At 36.1% G+C, this 23,912-nt stretch overlaps 2 protein-coding genes and 1 non-coding gene across 4 annotated transcripts; all 3 read left to right on the forward strand.

The window, feature by feature from the left end:
• Window positions 1–4,535: 4,535 nt before the first annotated feature.
• On the forward strand, window positions 4,536–4,638 carry LOC114719923 (U6 spliceosomal RNA). Its single transcript, XR_003737944.1, has one exon. It is a non-coding gene; the product is annotated as a U6 spliceosomal RNA (small nuclear RNA).
• A 4,603-nt stretch (window positions 4,639–9,241) lies between these two features.
• Window positions 9,242–17,966, forward strand: LOC114719906 (protein RRP6-like 2). Of its 2 annotated transcripts, XM_028905477.1 has the most exons (15): window positions 9,349–9,423; window positions 9,522–10,007; window positions 10,430–10,585; window positions 11,147–11,305; window positions 11,407–11,490; window positions 12,210–12,289; window positions 12,455–12,505; window positions 13,457–13,565; window positions 14,478–14,560; window positions 14,650–14,695; window positions 15,329–15,416; window positions 15,515–15,684; window positions 16,260–16,559; window positions 16,649–16,750; window positions 17,099–17,966. In XM_028905477.1, exons 2-15 carry the CDS (start codon window positions 9,525–9,527, stop codon window positions 17,771–17,773), a joined length of 2,586 nt encoding a protein of 861 aa, XP_028761310.1. In that variant the 5' UTR covers window positions 9,349–9,423; window positions 9,522–9,524; the 3' UTR covers window positions 17,774–17,966. The 2 variants fall into 2 exon arrangements, with proteins under 2 accessions (XP_028761309.1, XP_028761310.1); XM_028905476.1 differs by having other exon boundaries at window positions 9,242–10,007.
• A 1,825-nt stretch (window positions 17,967–19,791) lies between these two features.
• On the forward strand, window positions 19,792–22,295 carry LOC114719907 (plant cysteine oxidase 2). Its single transcript, XM_028905478.1, has 5 exons — window positions 19,792–20,373; window positions 21,151–21,266; window positions 21,355–21,511; window positions 21,626–21,829; window positions 21,924–22,295. The coding sequence occupies exons 1-5, from the start codon at window positions 20,076–20,078 to the stop codon at window positions 22,052–22,054; spliced, it is 906 nt and encodes a 301-aa protein (XP_028761311.1). The 5' UTR covers window positions 19,792–20,075; the 3' UTR covers window positions 22,055–22,295.
• The last annotated feature ends 1,617 nt before the right edge of the window (window positions 22,296–23,912 follow it).

Genomic DNA, 23,912 nt, shown 5'->3' on the forward strand with positions numbered 1-23,912 from the left:
CAAAACTCCCAAGAGATTATGCATGCAGAAACGCTATAGTGAATTCGAATGAGCGTCCTTGAAAGCAGCACACACATACCCGGAGATCTCAGCGGGGGATAAAAAGTTGAAGGGGAAAAAAAAAACAGAGAACTCAGCCAATAATGGGGAATGTAGACGACGAAAAAGAAACAAATGGGATGATGAGAAGGGAACAGAAGTGGGGGAGAGACAGTGAAGGGAACCTCGAGCAAGGCACTTTGTATTAGCACAGAGACAGAAAATTAGTGAAAAATAAACGGACGGGGGGAAGACGAGGAGGCCCGTACCTTTTCAAGTGCAGGGAGACCAATTCTCGCTTCAAAGATAGGGAGAGAAATTGAAGCAGTGAGAAGGGCGCGAATAAGAGCGAGCAGTTATCGAGTTATTTATAGCCACTTTGCCGGGAAGACCACCTTGCAGCTCCAAATGCTGACGTCTGCTTGCTTTGGCTCCATTTCAGAATTTCTCATGTCATATTATAATATTCCAATTAAATAAATCGTTAAAAAAATTTAAAAATATTGTATACAGGACCTGTTCGGAAAAAAATTATTAAAACCCATACTAATGTTATAATAGATTCTTACTTACAATTTTTTTTATTTCTAAGGTCTTTTTTTGTGATTTTTCCTTAAAAATTGTAATAAATTCTACTATCATTAATTAATTATGAGCAGTACAATTATTCTCCTCATTTTTTGCCAACTTATTATTCTCGTAACTAGTCTAGTTTATTTCTTAACTTCATTTAGCGTAATACTTAATTTTATAAAATTAATGCAAATACTACTATTGTGGAAGAGAATGGAATACTGCTGAATTTTACATACACAGACACTCATACTTTGTTTTCGGATAAGGGAGTGAAAGGAAAACCACATAACACGCACAGACAGTTATACTTTGAGAGTGAGATTATTCTCGCTTGAAAAAATGCAATAGTATACTCCCCGCGCTAACGGCATGCCATTTATGGAATTAGGGGTGGCGAAAGGAATTTTTTTAAAAAAATATTTGTATTTATTTGACCATCAAGCATCGACGCCAAATTTATTATTTATCAAATACTCATAATTATAAATTACGTGAATGTTTTGCAAGTGCTTACTTAGAGAGGCGAATGCGAGTGTCCTTTTGCGGGGTTGGTGATGGAAGTTGGTGTGAAAGGACTAAACAGGAATACGCAATGATCGTACAAGAACTTTGTGGCGGAAAAAAAAAACTACCTTTTATTAATATTCATTAATTTAAAATGTTACCAAATTATTTAATTATGGCATATAAATTATTAAATTATATATCAATTAATAAATGAGGTAAATTAGTTGATAAAAAACAATAGATGTAAATAATTTTAAATGATTTAGTAATTTTTTATTTTTTTTCAAATTACTTAACTAGGGTGTAGTATTGTATGTGTTTTTTAATGCAAATTTAGTTCCTTAAAAAATATATATACAGGGGACCAGCAAGTTTCGCTCTAGTTATTTTATTTTACTACTCCTCCGATCTTTAATATAGAATCTAGTTCTTGAGTTGATTTTGGTTATAAATATAAGACTCATTTATTATATTTATCAGTTTTCTCTAAATTACTCTTGTGAATACTCTCTTAACCATAATCAAGTAGAAGAGGGAGAGGAGGTATTCAGAAAAATGATTATGGTGTTTTAGGAAAAACGTGTCATTTTTCTTATAATTAACTAACTTACCTAACTTCCTTGATATAATCAAATTAGTTAAATGAGTTTTATATTAAGGACCGGAGGAGTATTATCTTTGATTTTTAATATAAGAATTAGTTGACTAATTTAAGTGAGTTAAGAAAATTATTTAAATTAGTTATTTGTAATAAATATGTGTTATCTTTTCTAAAATATTATTGCTAATCAAATGTATTGTCTATAACTACTATTATTACAATGGTTATCTTAAATAAATAAATAAATATGAGAAATAAAGTGAATTGAGGTCTAATATTTATGACCAAAATAAAAGTTAAACAATTTTTTATATTAAAGACCCGAGATAGTACTCCTCTAATCCTTAATATAAGACCTAATTATTTGGTTGATTTTGGTATTAAATATAAAATATATTTATCATATTTATTAATTTTTCTAAATTATCCTTATAAATACTTCATCAACTATAATTAAAAAGAGGGATGGAGGATATTAAGGAAAATGATTATGGTGTTTTAGAAGAAAGATGTTATATTTTTTATAATCAACTAACTTATCTAATATTCTTAATCTAATCAAATTAGTTAAATATGGAGTATTTATTTTTGGCAAACTATTCAATTATTTAATTTTGTTGTTCATTGCCAAAACCACAATCAAATGCCCAAATTACCCTGGGCTTCATGGAGATGACAACCTATTGCGGATGGTGCCCGGGGCCGGGGGTAGGTGAGACAAGGTGGGTTTCGTGCTGATTAAGTCTAATTATGTGCGTTACGTGAACAAATTATGTTGGGGTTTTCTTTTTAAATTTCAAGGGTAAAAAGTTTTTGAAATCTGAACACAGTTTTTAGAAATTTAAACAGTATGATATGAAATGATTGCGCACGTAAATGATAAAGAATTTTGAAAAAGATGTGCTTTGTTTTTAACGGGTGCAGACTTAGTAGCATGGCCACTGAATTCACACTCTAAATCCTTAAATTATTTTTCAAAAATAAAATATTTTATTTGCCGTGCTCGAAACACATCGTAAATCGAGACAAAAAAAACGAGTTGAGTATAACTATTCGTATTTTAACAAATAAAATAAAATAGAAACTAACTAACGTAACTGTTTCCACGTATCAAAAACTAACTGTGTCGACTTGAACTTTGAATATGGATGAAATCAAAACCATAATTTTAAAAATATTTTTACGATATACAAAGTAAATACGTGGATAAATTTGTCTCATTTTACAGAAGAAACACTTTTGGATGCTTCTGAACACTTCCTAATCATCAATCAATAACTACTAAAACATTTGTAAAGTTGGGTTTTAAACCATCGAATTCAAACTCTAAATCCTTAAATTATTTTTCAAAAATAAAATATTTTATTTGCCGCATTCGAAACACAACATAAATTTAGACCAAAAAAAAAGAGTTGAGTATAACTATTCGTATTTTAACAAATTAAATAAAATAGAAACTGACTAATGTAAGTGTTTTCACATATCAAAACCTAACTGCACTGACTTGAATTTCAAATATGAATAAATCAAAATTATAGTTTTAAAAATATTTTTACAGTACATAAAACAAATACATAAAGAAATTTATCTCGTTTTACGAAAAAATACTCTTGAGTGCTTCTAAAGACCTCCTAATCATCAATCAATAACTATCAAAATACTTGTAAAGTGGGGTTTGAAAAGAGCGTTGAGCAGAAGGAATGCTATAAAGCCCAAGGCTAAGGCCTCGTAAATTATTCTTAAAAACTAAAAAAACGAGTGGGACGTGCACTTATCCTCCTCTACACGTGTACTATTTATATTATTTGTCACGGGCCAAAAAAATACTACCTTTTGTTTTTAACAGAAGAGTCTACTTGAATTTTATTTTGGTCTTAGTTACAAGATTTCAATATAATTTATTTATCATATTTATATAATGTTTACAATAATAATAATAATTCTCATCAACACGTTTAGGCAAATGGGATACATTTTAACCCCCTTTCTTCAGCGCAGCGCCTCAAAGTCTTCAAAGTTTACCTGAATCTTGTCTCTCAAAAACGCACACGAGATTTTTGGCAAGGCATTATGATTAATGTTCCAAAGGAGAGAAATAGCAGACGAAATAATGTTTGAGGCTGCAGTTATCATTCTTCTTTACCGTTCTTCGTTCAACTTGCCCAAAGTAAAGCAGTGCTTCCGTCTTTTGGACGCCTTGGGATTTTTGTTTTAAAACCCACCGGCATATCCTCCGTCAAACAAACAGCTCATATTCTGGGGCATTAATTTTAACATTTCGTCAGTCAATAAAACAGGTTACTGGCTGACAAGTGACAACTAGGAAGGGAGAGATCTATCTAGTTATGATCCGATTGGGATTTTTCTCAAGCTGCAAGTCTGTCAGTAAAGCAGTATTTGGTTGAGAACTCATGATGTGTGCTTGTTCTTTGACTTGACACGTCCTCAAGCCATTAATGCATGGGGGGCTGGGCACGGGGCAGACGATTCAATAAATCAAGCGTCCCATGAGAACTTCAAGAAAACCGGCAAGGCGACAGAATGCCTACGGATAGAGGTATGATTCCTATTTCCTGTACCTAAAATATCAATAAAATATGCGTCAAAAGGCTTTTATACTGTTCATCTTCCATCCCCTTCCTCACACATTCATGTTTCACTGCTTTCCTTCCAGCTCCAGGAGGCGAGGCTTGGACCTGTAGAGGAGTGGGCAACTCGCTGCAGTTTTCAAGAAGAGCCCTCAGAAGTCCCACATCGCTCACGATTATAACTGTATCGTGGTTTATATAGACTTGCTGCAGCGCTTTAGAACGTCCTTTCGGGGACATCCGATAAAATTGGAACGATACAGAGAAGATTAGCATGGCCCCTGCGCAAGGATGACACGCACAAATCGAGAAATGGTCTAAATTTTTTTTCCTCTTCCCGCTGTTTCATTTCTGTGCTTGCTCTGTTTTTCTCCGTGTGCTTCTGAGGTGAATGGTATCTCTGTGTGCTCCATGTCGTTGTATGCTTACTCTGTTTTCCTTCCTGTGCTTCTGGGATGAATGGTTTTCTCTGTGTGCTCCATTTCGTTGTGCGTTTACTCTGTTTTTTTCTGTGTTTCTGGGGTCAATGGGTAATACACTTCACTCTGTTTTTCCCTGCTGTTGGAGAATGGCTATTATTTCAATTTTATTCCAACAAAGAAAATTATCATCTGCCTGGACTTTAACGATTAAATAAAAATGAGATATCAAACAATTATAGGTAAATTTATAGAAAAGGATAAACGCTGATTCGTTCGCTAATACAAGTACCTTTATTTGAACTTAACATGCCGTCTACAATCGAACATGATCGACAAACGGTCGGTTTAAAAAGAAAAAAGAAGAAGGTTCATGAAGGGGAAATTTTGAATAAGAAATGATGTTGCTTCATGGTGGGGAGAAGATGTAAGGACCCTTGTGGCATGCCCAAAACTCGCGGATCTCGCCCCTTGACCCAAAGCTCATAGTTTTAACGTGCTGTAACTTTTTATATATGGTTCGTGAACCTCTCCACACCATCGATGGATGAGTGAGTTTATTTGTGCCACCTTCTAGACGAAGCCAGCGGTCTTCACGTTCACCTCTTTTGCACTCAATAGTCAATGCCATCCTACAAGCACTTTATCCCCTCTTCTCGCTGACTTGAGATTCATGGTGCCCCGGATTAGATGGGCAGGGACTGATTAACTAAATTGGTCAATAACATAGGCTGATTAACGATGTTTCGTCTAAATCAGGAAAATTACTGCTACAATCTGATTGGCATGGCTCACCGGAGCCTAACGCTTATTCTAAACCTGGTGCCTGGGTCCCTGTAATATCGTATAGGTCTTTCTTTCTTTGCTTTTTTTCCCCCCTCCTCTTAAGCATAGTTCTTGCCAGCCGACGGTGATGTCCATTTTGTTCCGCGATGCAGTTGGGTCAAAAAGATCTGCTTACTGACGTTATGTTAAGGTCAGAATACTTCGTCCCTTGTGATTTGTTCCCTAGTTTTACTGTAATCCGATTCAAATGCAAGTTAAAGGTCCCTATCAAGTAGGATACACCCCATTAATCGTCACCTGGCCCCACAGGAAATCAGAGTTGCTCCAAGAAATGATGAATTATTAGTTATTAGTGATATATATTTATGTATGTGGGTGTCTTTTTTAATACACGTGTTTGGTTTTATACTGAAAATTACTAAAATTATAACATGCTTCAACAGTAGCTGTAACTTTGGTTATCTCCAACACAAGATAAAGTAAAAAAAACTCTCTGAATCTGTACTAGTTAAAAATCATAATCAGTGTATCAATACAACATCTTATTGTCTGTGAGGGGGCTTCAAAATTGTCTATGATTCCCAATTAATCCCTTGACTTGAATTTTCAGCCGGAGATGATTGCGCCCGATCATTTTTCTTGGAGCCCAGATGGTGTTTTTGCATGGGCTTCATACCCTGCGTTACAAAAATGACCTCCAAAATATCCATTGGGTTGAGTGACAGGAATTACACCCTCTCGCTAAAAAAAAGAAGGGTTCAATTTCCCATCACGGTGTTTGGTGCTGAATAGAAGTGTCTAGGTTAACGTTTGAGATAAAGGGGGTGTTTGACAACCTTTAAATCGTTATTTCAGAAGTATTTTTTTATAAAACGAGATAAATTCCTCCACATATTTACTTCGTCAACCGTAAAAATGCGTTTGAAACCATGGTTTGGTTTTTATCCAAACACCTCAATGAGCCCTATTTGGATGTTCCTCCAAACCATGGTTTGAGGAAGAAACCAGCCAAACAAGGGCAGAAAATGTGAAACCATGGTTTGGGGATGGTTTTGAACCCCAAAACCATGGTTTCGGTGGAAATAGTTTGAAATTGCTTCTAGCTCAAATTTTCTAGACGTTGGTGTGGGCCTAACAGCATATGACAAAACAACCTCCATAATTGATGCCTCACTCTTCATTTCACACTCGGTTCTTCACTATTTAATCTTATAATTTATAAATATATATACATATTAATTATTTATTAATTATATTATCTTATATATTATTAATTATGTTAGTAAAAATTATTTTATTAATAATTTCATTTTTTCAAATCAAAATATATTATAAAATATATCCTTTATATAATTATCATATTAATTTATTATCTTTTTTAGTAATTTGTACATGTAAAAAGTACTTATGGTAACAACTATTCAAGAACTCTTATTTCTCATAATCACTTTGTTATAAAATCTATTTTCTCCGAAATCTGTTCTCTCCAGAATCTATTTTTCAAATTATGATTTAGTTTGATCTAAACACCCTACATGTACCTTGCCTAATATTAGTATCACTTAGAAAGAATCATTCTTTGGTTTTTGGTTTGAGTTCTGCCTAAAATTTTTGTAAAAAAAAAAAGACCTCCAAAATTACAAAATGCACCCCGGCACGAAAAAATGGGGCAATACTCGTTGCTAGGTGGCCTGAAATATTCACAGGCATGAATATTATTTTTAATATTTGGGTTTTATAAGTATTTTTTTAATCATAAATGAATTTATAAGATATAAAATAAATTGAAGACAACGAGACGAAGATGAGAATAGGAGAGCGAAGTTTTCATATCATTGTAACCCTCTAAAATTAAAAGAAGAAGAAGAAGAGATGATAACTGATATATACACATGCCACTACAGAAAGCTCGTTTCCAATGGAATTTAAGAGCAGACACGACGTTGAGAAATCAAGGCCATACAAAATCAACACAGATTCTTGACTCCAATGGATTGTTCATCTCCACGGCATCTTCAGAAGTCTGGCTTTTGCGCCTATCGCTCTGATTTCTCAGCGATTTTGTGGCGGCAGCACAGGAAGAAAGCGAAGAGGAAGGAGGAGGGTACGCCGCTAACAGAGACGCAGCATCAAGCTCATGATTGCGAACGACCTCAGAAAAGAGAAGAATCAGGGAAGCCATGGGAACACAGAGAGCAAGATAAGCAGCTGAATTGTTTAAATTTGAAGCGGATGTGGGAAGATGATGGGTGTTAAAGTGAGAGTGAAGGGATTTATAGGGAGGAGGAGGGAAGTTCAGACTTTTGAGTTCGTGGGTTTGGGACGCCGAGGAGGGGACACAAAAACCGGGTCCCGGAGCCGCTGATTGCCTCTGTTGCGTGCCCCCTCATTTTTGTTTGTGGGCCCCTCCCAAAAAAAGTCGTTTACGAGAAAACTACCTTCTGCGCGCATGGTTTTTCTTTGTTCCCCCTCCTCATGAGGAAGTGTGCTACAATTGCGGGCACAACAGCCATTGATCAAATCCCACGGATCCCAAGTTCCCTCCTTGTAAACCAGACAAAATAATATTATTAAAATTATCATCCACTGCAGCTAATAATTACTTATATCGAGTATTTTATAATTATCATATCAACTTATTCAATTAATTATAATCATGTGTTTTAATTTTTTTATATAAGTTTAGTCTTGAATGATTATTATATAAAACAGAGGACACATAGCGAGTGTGATCAAAGAATTTTACATAATACTACTTTTGATTCTAATTATAAGAGCCAATTAATTAATTTGAGGAGATTAAAGAAGTAAGTTGAGTTAGTTATTTGTTCTAAATAGATGTTGTCTTTTTTAAAATATCCTTGATAACCAATTGTATTGACTAAAACTATAATTATTAGAAGGACTATTTTGAAAAAAATTGAGTAAATATAAGAGACAAAGTGGATTGAGGTTTTATATTTAGAACCAAAATAAAAATCAAACATGGTTTTATATTAAGGATCGGAGGTGATAATTATAAAGAATTTTATTTAAATTTTATTATTCTATTAAAATCACAATCTTTCTGCTTTTCTTCTCATAATCCTTTTCAACTTTTAGATAAAAATAGAGTTCGGATATAATATCTCATAATTTTTTTCCATCTTAAATCATTATAGTTCTCACATATAATAAAAAATTAATCTGTAAAATTTTAATAATAATTTTACAAAATGTTACTCTTAATCATCCATTTTTTTATCTATAGGTGGAAAGGAGGAATTAAAAAAAAAAAGAAAGAAACAAGACTCTCGACGAAGAATGTTCATTTCAGGTTAAAAAAAAAACCAAGAAGAAAATTTTTATCCAATGTTCATCCATTAAGATCTCTTACCTTCATTGCCCGTCATCCATCGAATCAAATCAAAATTTGCAATCCGAGTACAATGTCTGAAAAGTACTTGACACTAGAAAAACTTTCATCCAATTATCCAACTCAATTCAACGCAATCCAGTATAATTTATGGATTTAAATATTTTTATACTAAATAAAATCTCGGAGAAAAGCATGATATAAAATTTTGTTTAGCGATAAATAAAGGTGGAATTAAAACTCCTCCTCCGATTTCTTTATCAGTAAAGAATTTAATCGCCACGTGGAGTCTCACGGCCGATGGCACGTGACATAAACATATATGTTTGAGACCCGCCCGCTGTTCCCGCGAGGGCACAGGTGGGAAGAAGCACACACCCAGCGATGGCGATGTTTAGACTAAAACCCTAGCCCTAAACCCTTCACCAATCTCGGCCATCACGATGAGTCAGGACGCCATGGACGTTGATCAATCTCAGCCCACAACCAGGGCGAGTACTTTACACAATTTATCGGCCGGCCCTTTGTCTTCGTCAGCCGCCAAGCTTTCAGGTTCTTCCCGTTGCTTACCTTCGGACAAAGACTTTCACTTTTACTACAACTTCGACGAATTTAAGAAACCAATTGGAGAAATTGCGAAAAAATCTCAGACAATGCTGGAAGCCATCGGCAGCTCGGCGCATTTATGGGGCAAGGAGATTGATTTACCCATGGATATCGACGATGCATATGACTGGCTGGTTAATGTGAATGACGAGGTTTTTGAGCGGTTCGATGTGTCCTTCGATGAGTTTCTTAGGATAAGGAAGAAAGAGGAGGAGACAGGGCGTCCTACGAGTTCATTGCCCGACTCGGACGACGGGTTCCAGTTGGTTTATGGGAAGAAGAAGAAGAAAGGAGCTAGTTATCCGGGAGCTGGGAAAGTAGAGGAGCCAGATTCAATTCCTGCCTCCTGTGTTAAAGTGGCCGCAAAGGACAGGAAAACGACTGGGTCGAAGCCAAAGGTTCCGTTTCATATACCAACAATTAGGAGACCTCAGGATGAGTATAACATTCTAGTCAATAATTCGAACCAGCCTTTTGAGCATGTTTGGTTGCAGAGGAGTGATGATGGCCAGAGGTTTATTCATCCGCTGGTTAGTTCTCTGATTTTTCATGACAACATATATTGTTAAATCTTTTTTCTTCTTTTTGGTTATTTGATTCACTCACTCTGTAAAGGATGCGATCGAGTTCCTAGGGAGAAAAAACGAGTCTTCTTGAGACTTCGCATACCATGTCAAAGGGATAATTGAGGGAAAAATATGGATAGTATTGTCGTATTGAAGCGCTTCGCACAAAGCTTTATTTTTGAGCAGAAAATCGGCCGTTACATTTGAAGAGACATTAATTAAAATCCAGGGCTTTCCTCATGTAGCCTTTTTTCCCAGCAGAAAAAAATGATGCATGTGAATGGGGCATTTCTATAGCCTTTTCATAATTTCACTTATCTTTTCTTGTTTTACATGTTGGTTTTATTCCATGGTCTTTTTTAATTAGCTATTAATTTTTCGTTCAGGAGAAACTCTCTGTATTGGATTTCGTTGACAAAGATCTTGGGGATTTTCAACCTAGGCAGCCTTCCCCACTGGAATCCACCCCTTTCAAACTTGTGGAGGATGTCAAAGGTTTGAAGGAATTGGCTGCAAAGCTGCGTGCTGTTAATGAATTTGCGGTAAAATATGAGTGATGTTTATGATATTTTGTTGAAAACTTTTGTGCATTTTTATGATCAACCGCTTGCCGCTAAATCCTTGATCATTTTTTTTTGGGGAGCTTGCTTCCCTTAATTTTAGCATGGCATGTTACTATCCTTTATGCTATTGTTTTCAGTATGTGTAACTGCAATGATGCGTGGTGCTCCAGTAGTTTTGTTGCGTATATAAACATTGGCCTTTGAAGGCGCTATAGGAATTGCATATAACGTCAACACTGCATTTAGTCGGTGGGAATGGGTGGTAGGGAACGGGAACGGTAAGGGAAAGCAACTTTTAGATTGTTTGGAAGATGTCAGCTATTTGCTAGTTTATGGGAATCTAGACACCTGTATACTAGTGGTAAGGAGGTGGCTTCTTGGGAGACTTGCCTTTAAGGGAAGAATGTGGAAAATGGGGTTCTTGGAGGGATTACTTGTCTTTATAGAATCCTTATATGTTGGGCTGAAATATCCTAAAAAATGAATTAATATAGAAATTCCTATTCATCTAATATCTTTGTCTTGGTTTGAAATGTATAGGTGGATTTGGAACATAATCAATATCGGTCCTTCCAAGGCTTAACTTGCTTGATGCAAATCTCAACCAGGACTGAAGATTTTGTTGTGGACACTTTGAGGCTTCGGATTCATGTTGGGCCCTATCTAAGGGAAGTATTCAAGGATCCTTCCATAAAGAAGGTCTGTTGCACATGAACAGTTCTTGCTGCCGGCTTGCAGCTCTAGTTTGCCTCAGTTTATTGACTTTTTTTTTTTTTTGGTTTTTTCAAATGCTTAATTAGGTCATGCATGGAGCCGATCGAGATATCATTTGGCTTCAACGAGATTTTGGCATTTATGTTTGCAATTTATTTGACACTGGCCAGGTTTGTGAAATTATTATAATTTCCATTGCTGAGTTCCTTCCCCGTGAAATTTCCAGGAAATCATTTTTGTGGTGAATGTTATTTTTGCAATGGTATTATTTTCTGTGTAACATATTTCATTATGCTGACCCTCATTTGCAGGGTATGACAAGGTGTTGAGGGCAAGAACTAAATTCTTTACTACCACTACCATATGAATTAGGCCTGCACTAGTCAAGTGTTGTGTTTTGTTGGGATGAGTTCTAGTTCTGGGCCATCCACTAGCAAGAATATATGATCATATTGTTGCAGTCTTGAAAAGAATTTGCTTGAAAATGATCATAACCAAATTAGATTCTGAACCCTGGTCCAATTATTTTTTAAGTTCTGAAATTGGTCATCTTGTTTGTATCACTATTTGAGACATGTTCAATGGATTTGCCTACAATGTCTTGCTACTGTAATATGCTCGCAAACTTTTGCAAATCTTTTCCCATCAATTCAGAGGATCCTGGAAAGTTTCAGTATCTGCGCTTTTCTGTTCTTTATTTCTTTCGTGTCTTTTTTTTAAATTGCCAATGATTGTGCGCTTTTCATGTGGGCATGATGCATTGTCTTGTTTTCTGGAGGATATCTTGTATTTTCTCTACCTGTGTTATTGTTGATTGATTTTTTCTTCAATCTGCCTTCACTATCTCCTTCTTGAAAGGGAATTAATCAATGTTGAATTCATTGCTCAGGCCTCAAGAGTATTGAAATTGGAAAGAAATAGTTTGGAATATCTTCTGCATTACTTTTGTGAGGTTACTGCGAACAAAGAGTAAGCTCACTCCTCCTTCCCTCTGGTTATCCATCTATTTATTTTATTATTTTATTAAGTCTTTCACATGTTGTATTTACTGAAGTCCAATACTAATTCCTACATCACGACTATTCCTTCTGTTCGATCCTACATTTTTTAAGCTGATGAGTAAACTTCTTGCAGATATCAAAACGCTGATTGGAGGCTGCGCCCTCTGCCTGATGAGATGTTAAGGTGCTGTTGTGTTTTGAACTCATCACACTCAATCCATGATTTGCTGTGTTTTGCCCCGTGCTTGCCTCTTTCTTTTAAATGTAAATCTGGCATTTGATCTCCAAGAATAAATATCAGTAAACAATCCTGGAGTCCTATGGCTATAACATCAAAATTAAGAATGTTAAAAATTTGTCTTTCCAGGTGGATATTAAATAGAACCTGCCCTGCCTCTTGAACGTATAGTTGTAATTTTTTTTTTTTTTAAAATTAGCAAGGTTTAATTCTGTGGTCAGTACCAAACACACCTCTGGAACCCGCCTTGGATGTTGGAAAGCCTTGCTCTTTAATTTTCTAGTTACCAAGGTTTATGCTTCCCTGGGCTGACTAGGGATCTCTTTTATGGTGATGGTAAAATAATTGATTATATGCTTAAAGTGCTGCACGGGGGTGTAGTTGGGGAGAGAGCCCAAATTGATTCCAATGCTAGGGATTTTTCTCTCCTGCATCCAATATTTGAATTTGCTTTTCCCTACACCGTGTTGTTGATTTGTCTGTCTCTTTCCACTTGCATGTTGTAAATTTATCCCTGAATTGTAGAGGATCCAAGATTGGTAAAAATTAATGTAGACGCTTATTTGTTAAACTGCTTGAAAATGGCTAGGCATCTCGTGAGGCACTCTTTGATTCCCTCTATTTGATGGTTGGTTCTAAGACAAATAAGCTTGTCCCAATCATTGCAGTAAATAACAAATCAAATTGCGGTTAATTGTATCTTCTAGTTTGTTCTTGATCGTTTCTTCTTTCTTAAATGCGAGTTCTGGGTATTATTTGTATTGGTGCTTGGTAATTATTATTTGTATCGTTATCATATTAGCAATATAAGCTTTGAGGTTTGTGTGTGACAACGAAGAGCATGCCACCCCAGTGATTTGATCACTGCAATCTAATGAATTATTATTCTGATGACAGATATGCCAGAGAAGATACACATTATCTGCTGTATATTTATGATTTAATGAAAATCAAGTTATTTGAATTGCCTAAGGAGGCTGGTAGTTCTGATGCTCCTCTGCTGGAGGTAACCCCTGTGAACTCCAAAAACTTCTGCCTGTGGATTCTGTCGATTAATCATACTTACATAATTGTGTTGAGTATCTTCCTTGCATGCTCGTAGTGTTCAGGAATTGTATTTGAACCAGATTAAGGACCTGTTAGGAAATGTTGTGGTCTTCATGAAGCAATTGTTATGTAGGTTCTGTTACAAATGTACCGCGGAAGAACATTCTTAGAATTGCTTGTTATAAGTGTGATAGAAGTTGCCGTGCACTTGAATTTTGTTTAGAATGACATTTGTTTAAAGGATTTGAGTTTTGCTAAATTGCAAAATCTGATATTTTATGTTGGATTGAAGATTTTTACTTGGAATGGATATTAATAATTAGATGTTAAGAGAAGTTGAGGATTTTAGTGAATTTATTTATCTTGCAGTTATAGAAGCATTGAAAAGCATTTCATATGGTCGGATGCTTTCTGGATCTACATGTTCCTTTTATATTAGCAATGGAAGGAATGTTTTTGAAAATTATCATTACGGATTTATATTATCAAAAGCCAACAGAATAAAAAGCCGCGGGATATTCAATCTATTTGTGGTTTGGGACCTTTGTTTTTTTGTTGTTATAAGTATTTTCTGTATGACTTGGTCATGGTAACATTTGGCTTTTAAGAGTAAGTTTTCAAGCTATTGGCATATCTAAGCAGATTGTCATATTTTGTTGATTAGCTTTGTTGCTAAGCCTGGATCCAAGCAGTTAGATGCTCATGTGATTCATCAACTCTTTCCTTGATTTATAGGAAGTGGCCTTTCCTTGTTATTTTAGTGAGGACAATTTTTGAATTTTGAATCCTAAACTTCTAAGCTGATGCAATAATAACTGGGCAGCTGGTGTAATATTTTTGTCCTCTAAATGGTGTTTCCTTTTACTGATAGGTCTACAAACGCAGTTGCGATATCTGTATGCAGTTATATGAGAAAGAACTTCTGACAGAGAACTCTTACCTCTATATTTATGGGTTTGTTCCTTTGTTGAATGAAAATCTTTTATAGTTTTAGCATTTCATTTTGTTGCATTTCAAATCTCATGGTTATGTTCTTGATGCAGGTTGCAGAGCGCTGGTTTTAACGCTCAGCAGCTCGCAATTGTTTCGGTAAGATCCTCTTCAATTTATTATTTATTTGCGTTCCATTTTTTATCCTTCCCAATAATGAATGTGGGGAAATGTCTTTTAAACCTATATAAACATCATTTGAGGTGGACTTTGGTTTATAAGTTCTGAAGTCAAAGTGTTATTTATTCAGTTCATCAGAATATGGAACTTTACCTTAAAAAAAAGTAATTGTTATGATTTCTAGAATTTAGGATTTTTTCTTCAGGAGCCAGTTGCACACAAAAGTGTAAAACTGCCACCCTTTGACTCATGTTTTTGTAGATTAATTTCTCTTTTGGCCTTTCTTTCATATGAAATGTCAGATTTGCTTCCGTACTCCATCAAAGGTTTGCCTTTGCCTGTAGATTTGTCCATTGTGGACCTTTCAAGCACAGTTATAAATTATAAAGTTAGATCTAAGGTGGTGGTAATGGTTTTGGTGTTCTTAAAGTCTGAAGTACTAGGCGGTATCCCGCATGCTTGGATTGAACACCGTTCTACAAGGATTATATTATTAATGAATGATAAAACATCTGAAATGAAAAAAAAAATGATGGCATTTATTGCTTCCACTCTGGATATTTTCCCTGTCCACTGCTATTAAATTTAAATTCTCTGTTATGTGGCTTGCAGGGGCTTTGTGAATGGCGGGATGTTGTTGCTCGTACTGAGGATGAGAGTACTGGATATGTCTTGCCAAATAAAACACTTATTGAAATTGGTAAATGAACTTTGTGCCCGCTTTTCTCTTGTTTTCCTTCTAAAGGTAGCCCTTCTATTACATGTGACGTTTATACTTTGTTTTTACCTATTTCAAAGCTAAGCAGATGCCTGTTACTACAAGCAAGCTTCGCAGAATGCTAAAATCAAAGCACCCGTATATTGAGCGCAATCTTGATACTATAGTCAACATTGTTAGGAATTCCATGCAAAATGCTTTTGCTTTTGAAGCTGCTGCTCAGCAGTTGAAGGAGGGACGTCTTGCAACTGTAAGTTGTGTTTTAAAGGGTGACATCAACTGGTTAGGTTAGGTGATTCTTTTATGTATGCTCGTCCTTTATTTTACAATTAGCATAAAGTAGAAAGTGTAAATGACTGCAATACTGACCGTTATTGGTAATGTGCATTTTCATCTCAAGTCTGATCATATCAATTCGGGTTCAGTTCTTAGTTTTTACACAACCCTGTTTTTGCTATTTGGTTTCCTAATAAAAATACACATTTTGATGCAATTGACACTATGCTTGGGCCATTTATGGAATTCTTTTCCCCATTTCATGTGCTTATTGAAGAACTTGGTAGTGAACACCTTAAGAACTGCACCTAGTTTAGTCTTATAGGCATCGGTAATTAAGCTAGGTACAGAGGCCACAAGTCTTACTAGATGCGTTCAGAATCTTTTGAATATCTTGGTTTCCAGTGTTCAGAGACTGTTCCTCAACTGTTTGGTGCTTAACAAGAATAGGGTTTTATGATCATAGTTTTCTTTTTTGGGGCTCCGTTTTTCTTTTTATGGACCAATATGATGATTTTTAAACCCCTAAAAAAATTTGATGATTTGCAGGGATCGGATCATGCAGTACCTCTTAGAGATGGAACTGATGCTCCCCAACAGGATATGCCTAACTCAGATGTTGCAAATACAAGAAGGGGAAATGATGGAGTTGAAGGTGGTACCTGTTCTAATATCATGGAAAAATCAGCTTTTTCTGTCCATCCTAAACAGGGCACTTCTCAGCAGCAAGTTAAAAATGGAGAAGAATCTATTAAGTCTGATACTCTCACTTCAGAGGTTACAAGGGATAGTCTCACTATTTTAGAGAAGGACAGGAATGCTGCTGTCAGTACCTCTTCCACTGAAAAGGTTGTGGAAGTTTTAACTATTCATTTGTTTATTTTGACGTCTTGACCTGAGTAAGGGCATCAGTCTCACTGGTGCTCAATTGTTGACAGGGTCACAAAGCAACTGTTCAGGTGCTGAAAAAGCCTGCTGGTGCTTTTGGGGTACTTCTTGGGAGTTCAGCTTCAAAGCGGAAGCTTGATGCTAGCAAAAAAGTAATCTTTCTTTGATGGGACTTCCATTCAAAGGATGTGTTTCAGTTTCACGCGATGCAAACCTTTTACCTGCTTTTTTATTCTTTCTGGCCGTTATTTGCATTTCGCAATTGGGTGAGACGTAACAAACTGATAAGTAAATAATTTGCTGAGGCATGTCAAATTGTATGAATTGTTTTGTTGTTATTTCTGTATCCACTTATTTTGTAGCGGTTTAGGATTTTCTGACTTCCTAAGCATAAAGCACACACTGCTGCCTGCTGGAGTCGGTTTTAGAAAACATCAGTGTCAACATACAAGTAGTGTGTTTCATGGGATTCCTTCACTTAATCTTTTGTTATTTTTTAGGGCAAGGAAGAGGCCAAGCTGGAGCAGATTAGATCTTCAGTCAGTCTTCCTTTCCATTCGTTTATGGGCAGCAGTGAGAAGTCAAAAATAGTTGAAGAAAATCCTGGTGTAGCAGCCGCTGAAAGTGAAGCTTTGACTTCCCAAAACCCAGTTTCCGATAATCCTGTTTCTGCCTCCACTGCAGATGAGATTATTCTACTTGAATCTGATACTGACCCAGAGGATACTGCGAACAATAATCCAGAAAGCACAAAGGAGGACATGGAGAGAAATTCTGTAGTGTCCACTTCAGGTAAAGAGAATGAAGATGAACCAATGTCTCTATCAGAACTGTCATCAAGCTTCCAAAAATGTTTTCAGTCAAAGACACAAAATAGTAGAAATAGACTAGCCAGTAAAACTGAAGAGTCCCGGGGGTTACTGGAAGTGATGCCATTTGATTACGAAGCTGCGAGGCAGCAAGTTAAGTTTGGAGAAGATGCAGAAGACGCAACTTTGCAGGAGGAGGATGCTGAAGATGGTAGTCTCAGGCGGCGGCAGGGCAACTCTGGTAGCAAGAAGAAAAATTCTACAATAGGACAGGGACAAACAAGCGATTTGGCCAAAGAATTTGCTCCGGCGAGAAGACGTCAGGCATTTCCAGCTTCTGGGAATCGGAGCTCAACTTTCCGCTAATACATTGCACCTGGAAGCTGACTGTTCCATATAACTCCGTCCCTCGTACAATCCGAGCAACTGGGGGGGACTGGATCCCTATTCCGTCATTGTTTTCACATCATCTTTTAAATGGAACGACACCATCTTTATATGAGCAGGTCATCAGGATCTGACGAGTATATTTGTAACGTACTTGTCCTGCTTTCATTAATGATAATATTTTCTTTAATGAAAATTTAAATGTCAGTCTAGTATATCGACTAAAAACAGCTTCAGATTTCCATAATTCTGCCTTTCAAATCGTATTATGTGCCTTAAATCGGATGAGAAATAATCCATGATTCTGATACTTTGATATGCTGTTCTTTAGTATACAATTTGATTTTGGTTTTAAATATAAAATTTATTTTTCATACTTATTAATTTTTTAAAATTAATTTTATTGATTTTTTTTAACCATGATCAAATATGAGAGGAAGGGAAGATATTAAAAAAGCTGATTTTGATTTTTTGGAAGAAATGTGTTATACTTTTTATAATTAACTAAATATGTCATATTTTTGAAACTTTATTAACTCATTTAATTTTTTAATTTAATTTAATTAGTTAAATATTACTTCCAATCCTTAATATAAGATTTTGTTTGATTTTTATTTTGGTTCTAAATATAAGATCTCAATCTATTTTATCTCTCATATTTATATTATTTTTTAAGATAGTCCTTCTAAGAATAATAATTTTAACCAGAATACTCAATTAGTAAGAATATTTTAAGAAAGACAACACTTATTTATTACAAATAGCTAACTTAACTTTTTTATAATTTTTTTAAATTAATTAATTAATTCTTATAATTAGGATCATGGACAATATGTGTTTTATGTTAAGGTCCGATATCATTTATCGGACCATTTGGTGATTTTGTACGAACGAGGTGCGTGTAATATCCATCATTTGGCGGATCGTGAGCTAATTTAGCAAGTGCATGACTTGATTATGGAAACTAGCTGCTCAGTTTTTTATTCCACTGGCTGCGTGAGTTTCAGAATAGTAGAGAAAAATGCTGTACTTTTCTCACGCGTACAGGCTCTGACGCAGGTAGGAGATGATAATTATGGAAATTAATACATATATATTTTTATATATATGTGTGACTATAATGTGTTTACGTGCGGCTGGAAATCGAGAGGATAAGATGTGCGCTCAGTCGCTTTGGGAATCAAATAGCACATTGCAAAGATTCTGTGCCCCTTCCCATTTATTAATGCATAAGGAAAAAGAATATTGGAATAATTTATGGAATATTAGAGATAATATTAGATCAAAATTAAATAAAACAGCAAACAATTCAGTGAAATCAATATATCAAAAGTAAACGTATGTACGACCTTCGACATCATTAGTTACCTCTTACGGACCAATAAAATTAGTTAAATTTACTTGAGCTTTTTTATTTGTACACGATTAATTGCTGATTTCTTTTATAAATATCTCTTTCATACCCTATTAAGTTTTAAATTAAATAATACTTTTAAAGGTCAAAAATACAACTTTAATCCTTCAATTTTATAAACGATTTTTCCTCTTTCATGATTCAGATGGTTATGGAATTCTTGGCCCAGCATTTAATGCTGATGTGCGTTGATGGTTTTCTTCACACACTCTTCCGTGTGAAGTAATCATGGGGTGTAGGTGGAGCCACCCACGTGAGTGGCATTTTGGTAATTCCGACGAGGGTATACCGTCTTAACCAACAAAACAGGGGTCGCTTTAACCGCCAGTTTCCATACAATCTATGGGGCGCGGGAAAGCGGAAATGCGTTAAAAAAAATAATAATAATGCTTTTCTCTTTTCTTTCCACCTGGTTTTCTTCCGACAACGCTGCCTCATTCCTATCCCTAATGCCAACGGCCCCTGGTTTTCAAGTTTCTATTTTTATTTCTCTCTCTCTATATCGCTGTCTCTTCGAATGTATCTATCCATATATATCAACTCTACCTATCTTCTTGCTTTCCTCGTTATTCCCTGAAATCTCATCCTCTCCGTATTCGGACTTTTGCTCTGCTTTGCCCATACCGATGATTTTATTGCTTTCTGGTCAACCATAACCTGCCCTGCTTTGCATCCCCATCTCTATCATTGAAAGAAAGGAGCAATAGTAAACCTAACGTTTCGACTTTTATCACTTCTGGAATCTGGGTTTGGAAATTTGTCTCCTGAACTTGTTTTTCTCATTCATCAAGTTGAAAGCAGATTCTGATATCGGGGGTTGTTTCATCTTGAGGACTGTTGCATCTTGTTGTTAAAGTTTTTGTGCAAATGCCTGTGAGATTTTCTAAGTTGATTGACATGAAGGGAGAGATAAGTGGTGTGTCGGTGGAACCTGAGGCGAGTTTGGTGAAACAGGGGAAGATCAGAGTTGGACATGCCAAGAACGTTGGTCGTGTGAGAAAAATTATCAGCAAGAAGAAAAAGTCATACCGTGGGATTATTAAGCGGGCAATTCCGAGGGTTCCAAAGGCACTCCAGGAACTGTTTGTGTCCGGCAGAGAAACATTCAAAGGCCCAGGAACAGTTCCTTTACCTGAAGATGTTCATAAACTACGCGACATCCTTGGTACTGCTTTCTTCTGATTTTGAACTCTAACTTGCTATATTTGCAGGAGATGATGTGTTTTGTTACAGTATATGTTTACTTTTGTCTGATCTCTTGTTGCTAAATGTCAAATTTTGAGTCAAGTCAGATTTACTTTGGTGTCTGGCTGGCATAGAGCTGGTGCTAGCGTGCTTTGTGCACTTTGGCCTCCTTGCCCCAGTTACACTAAAGTACAAACCAGAAAGCTCCCCACCCATTGTTTTCGTTTTCTTTACCCCGCATTGCTTGTTTTTATTAAAAAAGAAACATTCTTTGTCAAATTTTTTTTTTAATAAGAAACGAATCAAATGGAAGGGTTTGATAAAATTTCAGTGCCCCTTAGTCCTGTCGAAAAGCATAGTCATCGCTTTCCCCATCTGATAGTTATACAGTTCAAAATCATAACAGGACCGGGCCATGAGGGTAGCTCGTGTTCGGAGTTTCCTTGGGGACACGAGATGGAAAGAGGAAAATTTCAAAAATAATGATAACTAAATCATAAGATCGGACTTTATGGAGTTTGGTAAACCACATTGTTTATCAATCTTTATGGATATTGTGGTTTTTAGATCGATTTCATATTATATATCGACGACAACGAACCAGTGTAATTCCCCTGACGAATGATTTCATGTACTTGTCGGTATCCATGTGGTCTAGTATATGTAGTGTGGATTGGGTATGTATTTTCTTTCTGAATGAGGACTCATCGTTCTAGCTGGTGGACTCATTTGAAGTTATTTTGATGTTTTTATCCAGATAAGATGCAGCCAGAAGATGTTGGGTTGGATCTGCGGTTCTTCAACCCTGAAAATATGATCTTTGAGAATGCAAGAGTCATCAGCACAACCATTTACGAGTGTAAGAATTTCTCGGTAAGTTCTATTCTAATCAACATTGCTCAATAATGTTGATTTAAAAACATACGCTTAATTTTGGGTTAACTTTTCCTTGAACATGCAGCTCTGCATCTTCTTCCTACCTGCAAACGGAGTCATACCCCTCCACAACCATCCGGGCATGACCGTTTTCAGTAAGCTTCTGGTGGGAAAAATGCACATCAAGTCTTACGATTGGGTTGATCCTGAGGCCCCCAAGAATCCCTGGCAACCATCTCAACGTGCGTATCAATTCTTTTCAATATATATACATCTTTGCAATCTCTTTGAAACTTTGTTGGAAATGGAATGTCTATATAATGGAATTTTTGAATTTTGTCATTCTTATTTTGCAGTGAGATTGGCGAGGCTAAAAGCTAATAGGGTGTTTACTGCCCCATGTGATACTTCAGTTTTGTATCCCACAACTGGGGGTAACATTCATGAGTTCACAGCCATTACTCCATCAGTTGTTCTTGACGTTCTTGGCCCTCCTTATTCTCAAGAAGATGGCCGCGATTGCTCTTACTACAAGGATCACCCTTATACGGCGTTTTCCAGTAAGTAATCTCACTCTAGTTACGGACAGTCATTGAGAAAGTCTTGTACATTCTTCAGTTGGTGACCTGTGTTTCATTGGTGTTAATGTTGCAGATGGAGAGAGCGAAGTCGGGGAAGATGAAAAAGATGGGTATGGATGGTTGGAAGAAATTGAGATGCCAAAGAACTCGCAAATACAGTTCATCGAGTATGGGGGACCTCCAGTTATTGACACTGATCTTTAGTTAATTCTTCGACACGTTTTCTATAACACAACCACACTTGTTAGCTGTTCTTACTGGATACCAACAAGGCGCCCTGCGCCTTTTTAAGAGTTGTTCATGTTCGAGAATCTATATGTATGAGTATTTGCTGGTTTTTCTTCTCCGTGCCCTAGTTTTCTTTTTTCCCGTGTGGACTGTAAAGCTCTAATTTGTTCATTCTATGGCTGCCGGGTATATAACTGTCATGAGACTGATTCTTTAAGAAAAGCAATGGTTACGCGTCTGCCAATGGTTTCGGTTAAACTTTGGGTAAAGAACTGAAGTTTCGCTTATGTCGTCGTCGTCGTCGTGGTCTTCTCATTATTATCATCATTAAAGGTCCTGCTCGTTTAACAATGACAAAACAACTAGAAAACCAGGTGGATTTGCTTTGCTGGTTTTAGAAAAGTCATCCGCGAAGAATAATAATAATACAACGAAGGAAGAGGTCAAACTAACTTTCTCTAGATCTCTCCCGAATAAATTTAGATTCCATTTTATCGCCTCTTACTTTGTTATCAGTTCAAAAGGCATCAAATATATTTGAAATGCGAATCCTCTTGAACGTGGAAAATAAGTATACATCAGTACATTGAATGCATTGGTGATCCCGTAAACTACAGTAATCCTTCACCTAAACTGAATATATATATATATATATATATATGATTTACCACCTCACGAATGGTTCGGCAAACATTTCAGTCGAAAATTTTAAACTCGCATATTTCCGAAGAAATAAGAAGACGTTGCTGTAATCATAGAATTATCTGTGGTAGGAATTATAGGTAGTGGCGCAACATAAACGTACGATGAATTGGTTAGGGTCGACAAGAATCTTCTACGTAAAGTGCAATTATTTTGTACGGTCCATGTCACATGCATGCATCTTATCATGTCTAACAAGGTCTAACTGACGCGTTATTAATTATCAGTTCATATCACATTCATGCATCCCCTTATCTCTAATACTACGTGAGAATCTCAAGTTTTAAAATGAAGATTTAGCAGGTTACCAAACACGTGCTGGAAAAAAAAAAAGTGTTGAGGATATTTAAAAAATGCTAGATATAAATAAATAAAAAATCTCATCCACTCTAATATCTTTATCGCTCTCTCTCTCGGGAAACCGCAGGTGTAATAGGAGAGGTTGACCTGGGCCTGGAAGAAGGGGGGAGATATTGGGCTTAGCCCATGATTTCCTCTCTTTTTTTTTGATACAGTTGGCCCATGATTTCATTGTAATACATCTATGGACCTTTGTAACGGCTTACCAACTCATCGAGGTAAACAAACAACATATGAACCCAGCCAACCTTTGGACATGGCTTGCCGAAAACAAAGAAAAACATAGGACACGATATATACAAATTAGATGTCACATTAAATACAGGAAGTAATAATAAGTATTCCTGATTCATTTAGTATATCGAAAAAAAATGAAACTCCTAGGTTTTGAAGCTCCAGTTCTTCTCCAAGAAAACGATAGTATATCGAAAAAAAATGAAACTCCTAAGTAAACAAGTTATTGATAAAAAAAAAAAAATTCAACTTTTCGAAAGCATAAAAAAAGAGAGAAAAAAGTTGAAAGCAGGTTGAAGCAAGTGGGCTTAACTTTCACGTATTCATTCGTGCATGTAATGTGCACTGTGTGTAAAGTAATTAATTATGCCAATGACGCTGACGTTAATTGGATGGTGCGTGGGTTAACTTGTTGCTTCGTTGCTTGATTCCGTCGCTTCAGTTGGTGGGCCATCCCTGACGCCCTTGCCTCGCAACCACACTTCACTACGCCTCACCTAGACTGCTTTTGCTGTTGAAACCCTATCTTCCTCGGTAG

The sequence above is a fragment of the Neltuma alba genome, unplaced genomic scaffold, assembly GCF_004799145.2.
Source record: "Neltuma alba isolate B1F8T4 unplaced genomic scaffold, ASM479914v2 tig00011958_pilon, whole genome shotgun sequence".
Classification (NCBI taxonomy): Eukaryota; Viridiplantae; Streptophyta; class Magnoliopsida; order Fabales; family Fabaceae; genus Neltuma; species Neltuma alba.